Source organism: Mesoplodon mirus (assembly GCF_964341445.2).
Source record: "Mesoplodon mirus genome assembly, chromosome: 18".
Classification (NCBI taxonomy): Eukaryota; Metazoa; Chordata; class Mammalia; order Artiodactyla; family Ziphiidae; genus Mesoplodon; species Mesoplodon mirus.
The window spans coordinates 40,291,871-40,307,293 of NC_138994.1; the positions used below are offsets into that span (position 1 = coordinate 40,291,871).

Genomic DNA, 15,423 nt, shown 5'->3' on the forward strand with positions numbered 1-15,423 from the left:
ATGCAAATGTGAAGAACTGGCAGGCACCTCTGTGATTTGGAGACTGCCCCCTTCTGGATCACAGCCCGGGTTTACCCCCGAATGCTACGACTAAAAACGACATGCGACACTCCTCTTTAAACCCCGCTATACACTGTTTCGTTGTCTCTGCAACCTGATATTCTAATTTCTCTTGATCCTGCATGCATCAAACCTCAGCTTGCTCTCCGCCTGCGTTGCCAGCCCCTGCTAGGCTACACTGAGTCTCCTCGCTCTGTACGTCCAGAGACTTTCTTACCAGCATCAGTCTCCTCCCTGCCCCAGCTGCTTCTTTTCTACATGACGGTATCCAGAGAGGCTTGATCGTCCCATCAGTGCTACCAGCCACAACCCTCTATCATTTTAATGATTGTGGTAAAACACACGGAACATAAAATTTACAATTTTAGCCATTACAAAGGGTACTCTTCAGTGACAGTAATACACATACAATGTTGTGCAACCGTCAGCACCACCTAATCCTTCAGATTTTGATAATATCAACTTTGCTATGATCACACAAACCTGCCTGTCAAAACCAAGAAATCAGGCTGGTTTAGTACATCCCCTCACACCCCAACTTGCTCTAACTTGCAGAGCCTTTCCCTCTGCAGGGCACTTCTCCTCTTTCGTAACTAGAGCCAACAAGGTTTGGGTTCACTCCGCGCCCCCGAACAGGCACTTTCCTCTCCTTCTCCCTCCATGCCACCCCTCCCACCACCCACATCCTTCACGCCCACAGCCTCACAGAATGCAGCCCAGGACCCTGCACGGAAGCCCAGCCATAAATGAGTACCGCAGTACCGTCAAAAATGCTAAGTGGAAGCATGTTTAAGGGCCTTGGATTGCTTCAGGGACCACCTGGTAGAAACCATGCCTCTCAGCTCGCTGATCTACCTGCCAGCAGCATAAACCCCAAGGAGGTGTGGGGTCGTGGCGCCAACAGTAGTACCAACTGTAACAACAGTGCACACTAACTGAGTCCTTCTTACACACGAGGCACTATTCTTTCCAAGTTCTTTAAACCTATCACCTCAGAACAATCCAATGAGGTAATAAGCCTTAGTATTACACCACCAATTCACAGATGAGGAAACTATGGCACAGAAAACCTGAGGAACGGGTCCAAGTTAGTACAGCAAGGAGAACCCTGATTCAACCCTAAGCAGCCCGGCTCCACAGCTTAAATGTTCAGCCCCACAGCAGACGGCGCCCAGGAGCCAGCAGTCCAGACTGACTTCCAGAAAAGCTCACGGGTTAGCTGAAAATCTACTCTAAGCATTACTTACTCGAGCATTTCTGGACTCCATCACACTCTGCATTTAGTTAAAACATTAGGCATTTTACCTACAATTATGCCTATTTTAATGTGGCAGCCAGCCTTCCAGAGCCCTAGCATCAAGCACAGCCAACAGCGCTTTCGACCACCTGGAGCCAACGCTGGGCTGTGTGCTGCTGGCGGAGGCGGACAGCACAACACAAACGTCAGACAAGAACACGAGAGGAACACACCATCGGGAGCTCTGCTCATCATGGGCGAGCCTCTGGACGCAGTGCTGGCGTAACTCCCCGGCGTCCGCCGTGCGCTGGCATCCTCGTAAATCCCCGGGCTCAGCTGTGCTTTGGGGGCTTCATGAAGCGTTGACCTGAGAACCGAGGGGCCAGAGCTTACCACCGACGTGTGCCGGGAACGCACAGGCTCGCCTGCTTTCACGTCCTCGTATTTTCCCCGTTCGACCGCTTTTATGCTCTCTGGCCTAATTTCCAGTGGAGGCAGCCCACGGGGCAGTCTGCTAGGCCCCGCAACCAAGGACTTGACGTTGTGCTTGATGGCGGATTGGCCTGAACTGCTGTCAGACTTGACGGGTGTGCCCTACAGGGAAAGAGACAGGCGTCACAGGCAGCCACAGCTCAGCCGCTTCTCCACCGCAGGCCACGTCAGGCTCGCGGCAACGACGGCAGCAACGACGGCTGCTGTCTGTATGGGTCTCCATCACAGGTCCACTGAGCTGGAGCTGCACACTCTCCCACACCAGAACAACTAAGGGTAAAGCAGACACAAACCTTCATGTTTCCTTCCAAGAGACCTGACACTTATAATGCTTATAAGAACTCCTGATAATCACCAGGTCGCACTGCAGTCTGAAGCGGAATGGCTACCTGGGAGATGGAGCCCTCGACCACGGGCCTCGTGCTCTGCCCCACTTCTGGCGTCTTCTGGCTTTCCTGAGTTAAAACATCTTGCCGTGGGATCTCATGGATGGAGCGCCCCATCTCTTTGATGGTGGTGATGCCATCGTAAGGTTTTCCTTTGGTAATGGCACCTTCAAATGCTCGTATGGGCGGACTCTCCCTTTTAATCTGTTTGGGGTACTTAAGGCCATCTTCAAAACTTTCAGTTGTCGCTCTTGGTGTGCCTTCAAAAAAGGATTCAAGAAACATGCTTATTAAATTAATGCCACTGAATTATACACTTAAAAACTGTTAAAATGGTAAATTTTGTTGCACAGAATTTACCGCAATATAAAAAAATGAATGCCTTGCCATCTTGCAGTTTCTAATCAATTTTCGGTTTACAAAAGATCCTTAAATAAATACTCATCGGCCATTCTTTTGGGGGGGGACGGTGTTGTTCAAGATTTAATACATCACTCATCACAATCACAGAACTGTTCTAACATAATGAAGGTGTCTCTGTATTCAGAGATTAGGCAACTATCATCTTCCAATACACTATGTAACTAAGAGAAGAAGTTATATTCAGGATTTAAATATCTAATATTTCAAAAGAGAAGATATCTTGAAAAACAAATATCTTTTTCAGATATCACACACTGCACATTAATTTCAAACTACTTTGCCAGTGAGGCAGTAATGAATAAAAGCAAATGAGCAAAATATTTACCCTGCATTATAGAACCAGACAGCACAGTCCTTTCTTTGAGGTCAGAGTGAGGGCTCCCCCTGGGTAATGCTCGGCAGATCAGCCCTTTCAAAACAAGGAGGCAATTCCGGAGTTAGACACAACACGGATGTCAGTTCACGCACACTGTTCTTAAGAGGGTGTACTGTTGATAAAAGCTCCATGGAGAAAGGGGTACCATTTTAGATTTGCAAACTATTCAGAAGAACATCATGGAAAAAATAACAAAAGTTGGAAGTACCCAAAATGACATCACCCGTTTCTTTTTAAACATTTTCCCAAATAGAAAATGGCCACAGAAGACATCTATTGTAAGTCAAAAAGTAAAGAGCAACATTTTCAAAGCTAAATCTAAACACCCAGTGCTTTCTGATAGAGGTGAGAGAAAATATAGGGGGATTGGAAATCACTGTTTAGCTCTGAAATATACCTGTGGGAAGGGGAAAACATGAAAGATGGATACCTCAAAAAAAGGTAAAATATATTAAATGAAACATGAAAATCAAAATGAAAGAGATGTAAATAACCTCCTAAGAAGTTTCATGTTATACTGCCAACAAATCTGAATCAAGGAAAGAAAGGAAAGTGAGATTTTTTTTTTTTTTTTTTTACTACAGAGAAAATCCAGCTCTTAGAAAATTTCACAGGCCTTCAAGATTGAGGAGTCCTTACCCTGTTTTTAGTCTTTTATCTAGATTAAAATAAAATAACTGAGGCAGGTTAAGGTTTAAGGAAAGTGAGCCACTAACAAAACCAAACCACAGCTATCATTTGATGAACGCAGGTCACATGCTCAGCACAAGACTGCACACCTGTCTCTAATCCGCACACAATGGTAGGTACAATCCCTTAATTTACAGAGCAAGAAACAGACACAGAGGAATTCACCAGCAAAGAGTGAAGTTAGGATTCAAATACATGTCTTTGCTCTGCCCATTATACCACTCTATCTGCCTCACAATAAAAACAAAGTTCTCAGGATGAATTTCACATTTTTAAACTCACTTAACTCAAACAGGAATAATCTACAAATTATATGAGCATTCTAACAGTTACCTACGGTATGACCAATTATGTTTAATTTTTACTTCCCTCCACTGTCACGTACCACTTGATTTACATGTAGATATGAACATAAGTTTAAACATTTATTAATATAAATTTCATGTTAATATATTAACTGTATATTTCATATTACATGCATTAGTAATATATTAATATATTTATATGAGTTTCATTTATATATTGATATAAATATAAATTTCAGGTTGAAACGACAGAGACTGAATACAACCTAACTCAACAATGGAAATTTACTATACGAAATTCAATGTATCTAAACAGCGTTCTGGAAACAACACCTCACCCTCCAGCGGTGCTGACACAGGAGACTCCCTCATGGACAACCCTTGCTTTAGAGCTCCTTCCACTGATTCATAGCTTCTTTTGAGACTGATTTCATGAGCTGTTCTCGGACTCCTCGTCCCTTCTCGGGCATTCTTAATATCTGCAGGACATAGACACAAGAATTGCTCGGACAGAGCCCAAGGCCTACTGTATGGTAAATAAGTTATCTTAATTTCATAATCTCACAAAAAAATATATATATATATATAAACTGGTCTTAATCTACTATATACATCTGTGCAGATGCCATTTATAAAAACGTTTTCATTCACTCAAATATATTTATTGAGTGTCAGGCATAAACCAGGCTTGCAGATTAGGTTAACAAATTAAGTCCCTTCCCTCGTGAAACTCAGCAGTAGTGGTGGATACAGATAAATTACCAGGTGGTTACACACAGTAACCGGTACTATGGACAAGTGGGCTATGAGAATGCTGGAAGCGGATCCTGACATCTAAAAGCTCAGATAAGGGTCACTGAACACAACACTGCAGTTCACGAAAGTCACTGTTGACTGAGCCAGTGTGGACACAGTGGGCAAAGGGGAGATTCACACCCTGGGTGGGATAGCGTGAGATTTAATCTCACTACTCACAACAGCATGCAATTTAAAACTGAAACTTAAGGATACACCTAAAGATAAATGCTCACATACATACAGACATTAAAATAGTTATATTTAAGCAGCATTTAAATTCAATACTCTTTCTAGGATTATCAGACTATTATCTACTCCTTAATTCTTAACACATAAAATAGGTACCCCTTTAAAATAAAAGTGATTCTATTAAAGTTAAACAAAGATTCTTTTCCTAGGCTAAATCAAATGACCACAGCTGGCGATGTAAGATACCACTCAGGGGACACTTAGTATGGGCTCTGCACTGTTAATCACTTTTCACTGACTGTTTCAGTTAATTTTTCACAAAAGTTCCACGAGAAGTACCAGTATTAACCTTTTTTTACATTACAGAGAGGAAACTTGGGCTCAGGGAAGGAAAACTAACTTTTCCAAAGCAAGCATGTAGGGAACCAGAACCATGTCCTTAGTCACACATTACAACACTGGCTTCAGTGTGGAGATGCAATACTTACTATCATAAGATAAGATGTGTCCACTTTTGCCTTCATAAATAACATGGCCTTTGGATGCAGCTTCCTCTCGGCCTTTCTCAGGACTGCTCTCTTCAATGGACAGTCTAGAAATGGGTCCCTTTACCAAAGCCTCAGTTGGTATGCCAGCCTGGGACAGAGCCGGGGTCCCCTGTCATCAATTCAAACACAGGCACAGCGTCAATTCAAACACAGCGTCACTCGAGTTTACAGGAAACACAGACGCTCAGAAAATGTAACCTGCCACACCGAGAGTCAGAGCAAGCCATGTCCTCAAATAAGAAAGGCCAGCACATGACGGGAAATCAGACACACGTTTTATAAACGTAAAGAAACACTGTACCTTGGTCCTTGAACCCTGCCATACAAAACTTCTTAAAATGCTAACAGGTATATGAGTTGATGAGCTTTCTTCCTCACCTCAAAGTCAAACCTCTATGAAGGTACTTAACTCTCAGAAACAAAATGTGTCTTAAGGCCTAAAATCACGAAAACGTAATAAAGCTTTTTCAAAATTTCTAAGAAAAATAAGTCAACAAATTAAGTTTTAAATTAAAGTACTACCACCTTCTCTCATACTGTGATGAGGGGAAAAGAGCTTTCAGTTACTAAACCGTCTGCTGGGTTAGACCTCTGGTCATCAATAAGAGGGGACAGAAAACTCAGATGCCCCCGTGCTGTGATGTGACTCAGATTTGGTTAGGTCACCCGCGTTTTCACCATCACTAGTCCTCTTCTGGGTCGCCTGTGGCCACGGTTCTTGTCACCCTTCCTTCAAGGGAAGCACTCATGGAACCTCAAGTGCAGAACACTGTGCACAGTGAGCTGCCTGGGTTGCATGGGACAGTGGGGGGCCCAGCCCCAGCCCACACACACTCCAAAACTCAGTGTTCCCAAAACTCCACTGAGGCCACCCTGAACCCATGTGTCCCTGCAGGAGAGTGATGGGGTCCACGTGTCCGCTCGTGCAGCCGAGAGGTGAGCTCAGTGGTGAACACCCAGAAATCCTCACACCCTCTTTGGAAGTGCTCATGTCACACGGACAGACAGATTGGAAAATCGACAGGCAAAGCCCAGCCTCACTTGATCCAGTTCATTCCGCATCCGGTTTGGATACTGGAGCGAAAATGAAGAAGGAAAAATAAGATGCATAGGCCATTTATTTTTCTTCTATTTATATTAAAGTGTTTGCTTATTCTGAAAACTAACATCAGGGGACTGGATAACTTTGGTCAAATGTGAAAGGAGAGATCTGAGAAGTTAGTGTGTAACTTTCCAGATCACTACACACCACATGCTCTATAACCACGTATCAGAAAGAAATCACTGGACTCTTGCTAAAATGGAGATTCTGGGACTTCCCTAGCGGCGCAGTGGTTAAGAACCGCCTGCCAAGGCAGGGGACACGGGTTCGAGCCCTGGTCCGGGAAGATCCCACATGCTGCAGAGCAACTAAGCCTGTGCGCCACAACTACTGAGCCTGCGCTCTAGAGCCCGCGAGCCACAACTACTGAAGCCCGCATGCCACAACAACTGAAGCCTGCGCACCTAGAGCCCGCGCTCTGCAACAAGAGAAGCCACCACAGTGAGAAGCCCGCGCACCGCAACGAAGAGCAGCCCACGCACCGCAACCAGAGAAAGCCCGTGCGCAGCAATGAAGACCCAACGCAGCCATAAATAAATAAATAAATAAATAAATAAATAAATAAATAATTTTTTAAAAAAAGGAGATTCTGATTCCATCGGTCTGGAGCAGGGACTGAAATCTCTGCGTTATCCTAACAAGTTCCCAGGTGGTGCTGCTCCTCTGGGGCGCACTACACTCGGTCAGCAGGGCCCTAGGGTTGGCTCTCGAATGGGCGCTCGGCAGAACCCCTGGAGGGCTGGAGAACACAGACCGCTGGAACCCGGCCCCACGGGTGAGACTTCAGGAAAACTAGGGCAGGGATTCAACATTTATATGTCTAACAACTTCCCAGGTGATACTGATGCTGCTGCTCTGCAGACCAAACTTTAACAACCACTGTCCTAGGGAACAGAAACAGAAGTCAAGGAAGAGGAACAGAACAGAAAGCTTGTGACAGGCACACGCACAAAAGTACAGGATTCTGTTTACAACGAATTCCCAAAATAGAATTTTCCTTTTCCAGATCTACATTAATAAAGAGGCTAAGGACTGTTTTACATTTCAAACTAAAATTTACATCTAACTGAGGAAAAGAAAGACCTTTTATTAATCAAAATTGGCACCTCAGCCTAAAATTAGAAGAAGATACTTGACTTCTGGTGCTTTTGTCAACACCATCCATATTTCCTGAGACTACAGACCTTCCTTTTCAGAAGGGGCAAAGCAAGCAAACAATTTATAATGATTTTCCTCTCAATTTCTATTTAAGCTGAACACAATGGTAAAAGCTTTGCCAGGAAGACAGTGAGAGTTACATGAATTAGAACTTGTTTCTTCTGCCAAGTTGCAAATAATCGACCTTTTCAAATGAACCACAGTACAGATGATACGGCTTGTGGTCGAAAGGATCACATTACTGTCTCTCTGCACACGGTTTATAGATCTGAGGTTTATCATCACTGAGACCCCGTTCCATAACCCAGGACAACGAACAACATAGTCACAGAACTACTGCTAGAGCAGCCAACATGCTCGACACATCACTTCTGGTTGCCTCATGAATGAGCGCAACTAACCTGGGTGATAGAGCCCCGGAGGGATGGGATGCTCTCCACAGAAAGTTTGCTGGAGGGAGTTCCCCGAGTTATACTTCCTTCTTGAATGGCTCCTGTAGTACCTGAATAAAAACAAAATCATTAGCGAATCACACCCCTGCACCTGCAAAAAAAAAAAAAAAAAACCAACACAAAAAAAACCAAAAAACCAAGCAAACAAAACCAGCCCCTACTTCGAAGAGAGGAAACAGCAGCACAAAAAGAATAGTTTTTGTTTTATTGAAATGTACTTTTAAAATAATTTTGCAATTATTAAAAAGGACTGTAGAAATATGAAATTTCAAAGTTTTAAAGTCATTTTTATACAGAAAGAAAACTTACATTTAGAATTTAAAGGCTCTAAGTTAAGAGCCCATCATCATTAAAACACATTAATGACTTCCTTTGATATATTTATTGGGGACCAGAGTTTAGTATTTCTGCCAAACAGCATATTTTACCTCTGACGACTCCTTCATGTTGGGCTCTGACCAATAAACCCTCAGGTTGTGAGTTTTGGCTTCGGGGAGAAAACTCTTCTTGCTTGATGTAGGGCACAGTAGCTACGGACCAAAGCAAGAGAAAGTGAGTTCAAGTGCTGAATCCCTGACTGTGACACTACAAAGGCAGAGATGGCCACGTCCTCCTCACTGACCTGGCTTGGCGGCCTCCTGCTGCCGTGGCAGTCCCAGGGAGATGGAGCCCGCCGAGGGCTTCGCTGCCTCGGGAGCATAGGAGGCCTGATTAGGAGAAGGCAAGTAAGTGCCGGGTGTTCCCTAAAAATAATGTTAAAGGACTAGAATAACACTGTCTTTTCACAAGGTCAACTATATATTTAAGGTACAGGTTTCTGTTTATAAAACTTACCACTCACCCCCCACCAAAATTAAGAACAGCTATTTCTAAAGCAAGAAAATCCCTGACACAGATTGGTTAAATTTTAAAAGTGTTTAAAGGGAGCAAGATATGCCTTCCAAAATTACCATAAATTTTATGAATATGCATTACTAACAAATTACATAAATAAAAGCACTTAACCATACACGCAAAATGTAAGCTACTATTATTAACAACATTATCCCTCGTAAAAATGCTATGGGATAGAAGCACCAATGAAAATGGTGGAGTAAGGACTTCCAAGAACCCTCCTCCATAAAGGCAACCAGAAAACTAGCAAAAATTTTAAGAATCAGCCTTTAAGAACTCTTTTCCAACGCTTTAACCAAAGGCTTGTAGAAATCTGGGAGTATTTATTCAAGAAAAATGGCAGAACCTAGGTAAGAACCATGAGCTCTGTGACACTTGGACTTGCTCTGCTGTCCCTCCCACGCCCCCCACCCCCCAACCCCCGCCAGCTCTGTCTCAGCCTTGAGAACCCACAGCCCTCGATCATGGTGAAAACCAGCAGTCCAGCAGACAGCACAAGGGAAAGAACGGGGTTATCATTCCCAGGTAACTGTCATGATCAGACTGGTCTGACGGTTCTCTGAGAGACTCACTTGCAAAGCTGTCTTTTCTGGCCTGACTGTGGTGGGGAAGAAAGTTCAGGCTTGTCAAAAACTATCAGAGTCAATGGACTAACCTCTCCACTGGCTGAGGCAGGAGAGAACAGCTAGGGCGATAAAACAGGCTAAACAAAAACCTTGAGAGGAAAAGCTAAGGGAAGTGATATTCACAAGGGATTTGAAAAGCTCCAACATCTTCCTAGGAACCTAGAAGGCCAAGTGCACGTGCAAGGCTGTGTACCTGCCAGGGAAGACATGAGAAGGACATGAGTTCTCACCGCTGGCTGACCTCAAGGCTCTGAGAAAGCAGGAAGTGAAGACTAAGGCAGAATTGTCAGCTGCCTGGCTGAACGTTGAAGGCATATCCCAACGTACGCACACACAGCCCCTCAGTAAAGACTGGGAAACTTCCTCTTTCTGGGCACTGAACTCTCTGTCTAATCACTAGCTGACCGCTAATTAAGCAAATAGAGACTTCAGTGGCCACACAAGAATACAGACTTTACTGAATTAGTTCAAATAAACAACAACAAAAGTATACAGCAGCAGCAACAACAAATCCTAGGGAGAAAGGAGAATCTGATTTCCAGAGTTCTACATTATGTTATGTGTTTCAACCAAAAATTACAAGACATGCCAAGAAACAAGAATGTATGATCCATACACAGGAGGGTAAAAAAAAAAAAAAAGCAGTGACTAAAAACTGTCCCTGGGCTTTAGACTTGTTAGGAAAAGACTTTAAGTCAGCTATTATAAATAAGTTCAATGAACTATAGGGAACCATGTATAAAGAATTAAAGAAAAGTATGAAAATGATGTCTCATCATATAGAGAATATCAACAAAGGGAAAGAAATCATAAAACAGAACCACATAGAAATTCTGAAGTTGGAAAGTATAAGAATTGGAGAAAAAGAAAAACTCTCAGCAAACTAAGACTATACAGAAACATCATCAATCTGATGAAGGGCACCTATGAAAAGTCTGTAGTTAACATACCTACAAGTGAAATACTGAATGCCTCCCTCCTAAGATGGGCAACAAGCAAAGTATACTCTCTTCACCACTTCTATTAAATACTGTTCTAAAAGTTCTACCCTAACCAGTTTAATAAAACAAGGAAAAGGAAAGGCATAAAGATTGGAAAGGAAGAAGTAAAACTGTCTTTATTTGTAGACAACACACATACAGAGAAAGTCCTAAGAAATCTACACCCCCCCAAAAAAACAAAAATAAAACCAAAAAACCCTATCAGAAACAGTAAGTAAATGTAACAGGAAATAAGGTCAAGATATAAAAATCAACTTTTTTCATACACCAGAAAGAACCAGAAAAGGAAAATTTTTTAAATATCACTTATAAAAACATAAAGTACATTATAAATAATCAAATTAACCGATAGTAAAGCTAACAAAACATATACAAAATCTCTACAGTGAAAATTACAAAATACTGCTGAGAGAAATCAAAGACCTAAATAAATGGAAAGACGAACATGTGCATGGATTAGAAGACTCAACTTTCTTAAGAATTAATCTACAGATTTAATGCAATACCAACCAAAATCCCAGCAGAATTTTTTGTAGGAAGTGACAAACTGATTATGTAACTTATATGGAAATACAAGAGACACAGAAGAGCTAAAACAATCTTGAGAATAAGAGCACTGCAGAACTTATACGACATGATCTTGAGACTTACTATAAAAACCACAGTAACCAAGACTGGTGCTGATGAAAGGATGGGCAAGTAGGTCAATGGGACAGAACAGAGTCCAGAAACAGACCCAAACATGCAAATGGGAGAGAGAAAAGACTTTTCAACCAACGTGACGGGAATGCAGATCCACATGGATGGATGAGGCCCATCCTTGCCTCACACTGTACACAGAAATCAGTTGCACATGGACCTAAATACAAAAGCCAAAACTATTAAGCTTTCAGAAGAAAATCTAGGAGAAAATCTCCACGAGCTTGAAACAGGCAATGATTTTTTAGAGAAAAAGAACTAGTCATAAGAGGGAAAAAAATATATATAGACTTCCATCAAAATTTAAAACTTCTACGCATCAAAACACACAAGCCACAAATAGAGAAAAAAATATATATATAAAAAACAGAATTTTCATCTGTGATGTATAAAGAACTTCTGCAACCTAATAACTAAAAGGTCCAATAAAAACAAATAATAAGACAGTCACTTCACAATCAGATGTACAAATGGCCAATAAGTGTATGAAGCGTGCTCAACATCATTTGTTATCAGGGAAATGCAGAATAAAACCACAGTGGAATACTACATACCTACTAGTATGACTAAAATAAAAAAGATTGACAACAGCAAGTGGAACTCAGACTGTGCTGGTGGCAGTGGCACTGTAGAGCCACTCCGGAAAACTATGAAGTAAAACATCCATCTACCCAGACATTCTGCTCTCAGGGCCTATACAAGAGAAACGAAGCCACATGTCTACAAAGAGCCCGGTATAAGAATGTTCGTATCAGCTTTATTTACAGCAGCCAAAAAGCAGAAACAACTCAGGTTTCCATCAACAAGAAAATGGATAAACAAATTGGTATGTTCACCCAATGGAGTATTATTCAGCAATAAAAAGGAAGAAGCTACTGATTACACAAAAACCTGGACGGGGACTTCCCTGGTGGCACAGTGGTTAAGAATCCGTCTGCCAATGCAGGGAACACGGGTTGGAGCCCTGGTCTGGGAAGATCCCACACGCGGCGGAGCAACTAGGCCCGTGCGCCACAACTACTGAGCCTGCGCTCTAGAGCCCGTGACCCACAACTACTGAGCCCACGTGCCACAACTACTGAAGCCGCGCGCCTAGAGCCTGTGCTCCACAAGAGAAGCCACCGCAATGGGAAGCCCGTGCACAACGACGAAGAGTAGCCCCTACCTGCCGCAACTAGAGAAAGCCCACGTGCTGCAACGAAGACCCAACACAGCCAAAAAAAAAAAAAAAAAAAAAAAAAAAAATCTGGACGAATCCCTGAAATCATTAATGCTAAGTTAAAGAAGACAGACAAAGAAGAGCCAAAATGTAAGACTCCATTTATATCGAGTTCTGGAAAAGGCAGAACTAACCTACAACAACAGAGAGCGCTTGAGGCAGAGGAGGAAGAGAGCCTAGGAGGGGCGGAAATGGCCCCCAGCCCAATGGGGGCACGGTCACTGGTGGTGAACGTCAGTCAGCCTGACTGAGGCTTTACAATCAGACCACGTCAAGAGAGAGAGAGAGGCCAAGGTCAGAATAAACTAGGGCTTACCAATCATCTACAATTTAATATTAGAACCTTTAAAATAGTTATCCTCTAGTACTTGAAACTATTCCATCTCCATTCATGCTACACTACACTTCACGGCACACGCACCTTTCCCGAGCTAAACCAGACGGGTGCCACTGTCACTCAACCTGGGCACCTGACTCCAATAAACTTCCTGTGTGTGGTATGGAATAGAAAATGACTGCTGCATTTTCAGGTCACTGTCTCTTCATAAATAGATACATTTTTATTTATTAGGACTCTGACAAATTAATATGGGAAGGAGGGACAATTTTTACCAAAGCAAAAAACAACAGGCCATCTACTGGGAAGAGAAGCCCTTTTACCTGTGAGATGGAGCCTCCCAGTATAAAAGATGGTTTTTCTGAAGCCACTGTGGTTTTGGATGATGGGATGAGAGGAGGAGGTGGCCTAGTGGGTCGAGTTGTTGGAAGCCGAACCCCTTCAGGGAGGTTAGTTATCACTTGATGCGGAGCAGGCTGGAGGACTTTCAAAAGGGAGAAAACATTATTTAAAATAGTCAATTTCCTAGTTTGCGACATTCCACCTATATCAATTGTTTCTTTAATCACATTTAAACTGTAAGTGCAAGATGAAGTTGAGGATGAACATTTCTATTTTAAATTTCTTTCACTTAAATTAAACCTGTATCCATACTCAGGTCACAAATGGTATTTGTGAGGTTGAAATACTCAACTCCCTGGCAAACCAGAGCCTTCAGGCTGACGTCCATTTCAAACTATTTCTGCTCAGCATATGCAAGTGGCAAACAATTTTTTCTCTCTCTCCATCTCTCTTTGGACCTCACAATGGAGGTGAGAAAAAGGGTGTTTCTTAGGAACAGCTGATATTACAACTCTGGAGAATATATAGATTGACTGACAACCAGTTATACGTCCTCTTTGCATCCTGCATAATTTGGAAACATTTGCTGATTCTGACTCTCACAGACACTTGAATTTTTTTTAGGAGGGTGGATCTCAAGGTTTTTACAAAGTACATGTACTCTTAAAAGAAGGCAGTCAATGTCATAGTACACATGTATGAACACAAACCTCCCAGTGGCCCAGTGCATCTCAACTGAATACAACTGAAGATGGAATGCAGAGAAATTCTGAAACAGCAAGGACGCATCCTGGGAGTAAACCACCCAGGTCATCACGTGTAGGTCGATGGCCAGCAGCCACGGCACAGAGGAGAGGTATTTACCTGGCGGGACACTACAGCGGGCTGCACTCACATCGGGCTGTGGCGCAGCTTTACTGACTTCTCTCGGAGAGAGGCTACACGGTGATGCTGACCTTGCTGCGGTACTGTGCATCTGTGCTTCCTGTGCTAGAGCACGTGTAACCTCAGAATAAGGCATAGAGGCGACTGATTTTCCTATGAAAGTTAAAGTTATCAAAATAAGGGAAGAACCCCATATTAAAATAGTAAGTGTGAAAGGACCAAGCCCACACCATCCAGGGGCAGATCCAACTATACACTACTATCAACATCTAAAATTCCCGGGGGGGAATCCACCCACAGAGAGGTTTTAAAAACCCCTATAAATCTAAATCTTCTGTGTAAGCGTCTTTACTGTGACCTAATAAAATCCTCAAAAATTCAATTACGACTTTTCCTTTCAAATCACAAAGAACTTCTCTTTCCTCTCAATAGGAGAATCAAGTATTTTCACGTGCAATAAAGACCACAGCAGGCAAACATCAGATTATCCAGTCATTCTGTGAATTCAAGTATGGCCTGAATTAGAGGCCAGAACTCTGAGGATTTCACCTCTTATAATTAGCCTGTTGAAGCCCACTGCTTAATATTCAGAGAAATAAATGCAATCAAGAAATGGAAGAAGGGTTTCAAAAGATACAGATCAAAATAATTTTTAAAGGCTACACAAGCTTATAAAATTATGAATTTTACTGTAGTAATGCTGATGAAAATTATTCCACATAATTTACCTCCACATAAAGTATTAAAAAAAGCCTGAAGCATTTAAAGGGCATATCAGATATGCAGAGTCATATTAAGACTTAAAAACATACATATATGTAATTATATATATAATATACAATCTTTTCTTTTTTTTTTTTAAAGTGAATCGACATACTGTAATTTTGGAAAATAAGAAAAGCACAAAGAAGAAAGTGAAAACTCATCTGTAATCCAAACCACTTTAAACTGTGGCATTTTAATGTCTGCCGGAACAAATTCCCATTCATTTTTTATTCTTTTGCTTACCTAGTCTTACCCATTTATTCTTCCACATAAATCTAAATTTAAAATCATTTTGAATACTTCCTCCCCAAACAAAGTATCACTGGAATTTTCAGTGGACATGCATTAAATTTCTCTCCTGTATTTATAGGAGACTTGACATTTTATAATGAGCTTTCTAATTGAGGAAGCTAGATGTTTTCATATAGGTCATTTTTCA

The 15,423-nt window shown here is 42.1% G+C and overlaps 1 protein-coding gene across 16 annotated transcripts in view; it reads right to left on the reverse strand.

Annotated features, from left to right (window-relative positions):
- The window catches only part of NCOR1 (nuclear receptor corepressor 1), a gene marked incomplete at its 3' end in the record, with an annotated part of 146,190 nt that overhangs the window by 22,785 nt on the left and 107,982 nt on the right, over positions 1-15,423 (reverse strand). For 15 of the 16 annotated variants that reach the window (XM_082602808.1, XM_082602803.1, XM_082602799.1 and 12 more), the window contains 9 exons: positions 13,316-13,476; positions 8,839-8,959; positions 8,645-8,746; positions 8,166-8,266; positions 5,445-5,613; positions 4,308-4,448; positions 2,924-3,007; positions 2,179-2,435; positions 1,531-1,891 (listed from right to left, as the gene is read on the reverse strand). In XM_082602808.1, the coding sequence (XP_082458934.1) occupies positions 1,531-1,891; positions 2,179-2,435; positions 2,924-3,007; positions 4,308-4,448; positions 5,445-5,613; positions 8,166-8,266; positions 8,645-8,746; positions 8,839-8,959; positions 13,316-13,476 (1,497 nt within the window). The remainder of the gene's footprint in view (positions 1-1,530; positions 1,892-2,178; positions 2,436-2,923; positions 3,008-4,307; positions 4,449-5,444; positions 5,614-8,165; positions 8,267-8,644; positions 8,747-8,838; positions 8,960-13,315; positions 13,477-15,423) is intronic. The other variant, XM_082602800.1, reaches the window with a different exon arrangement.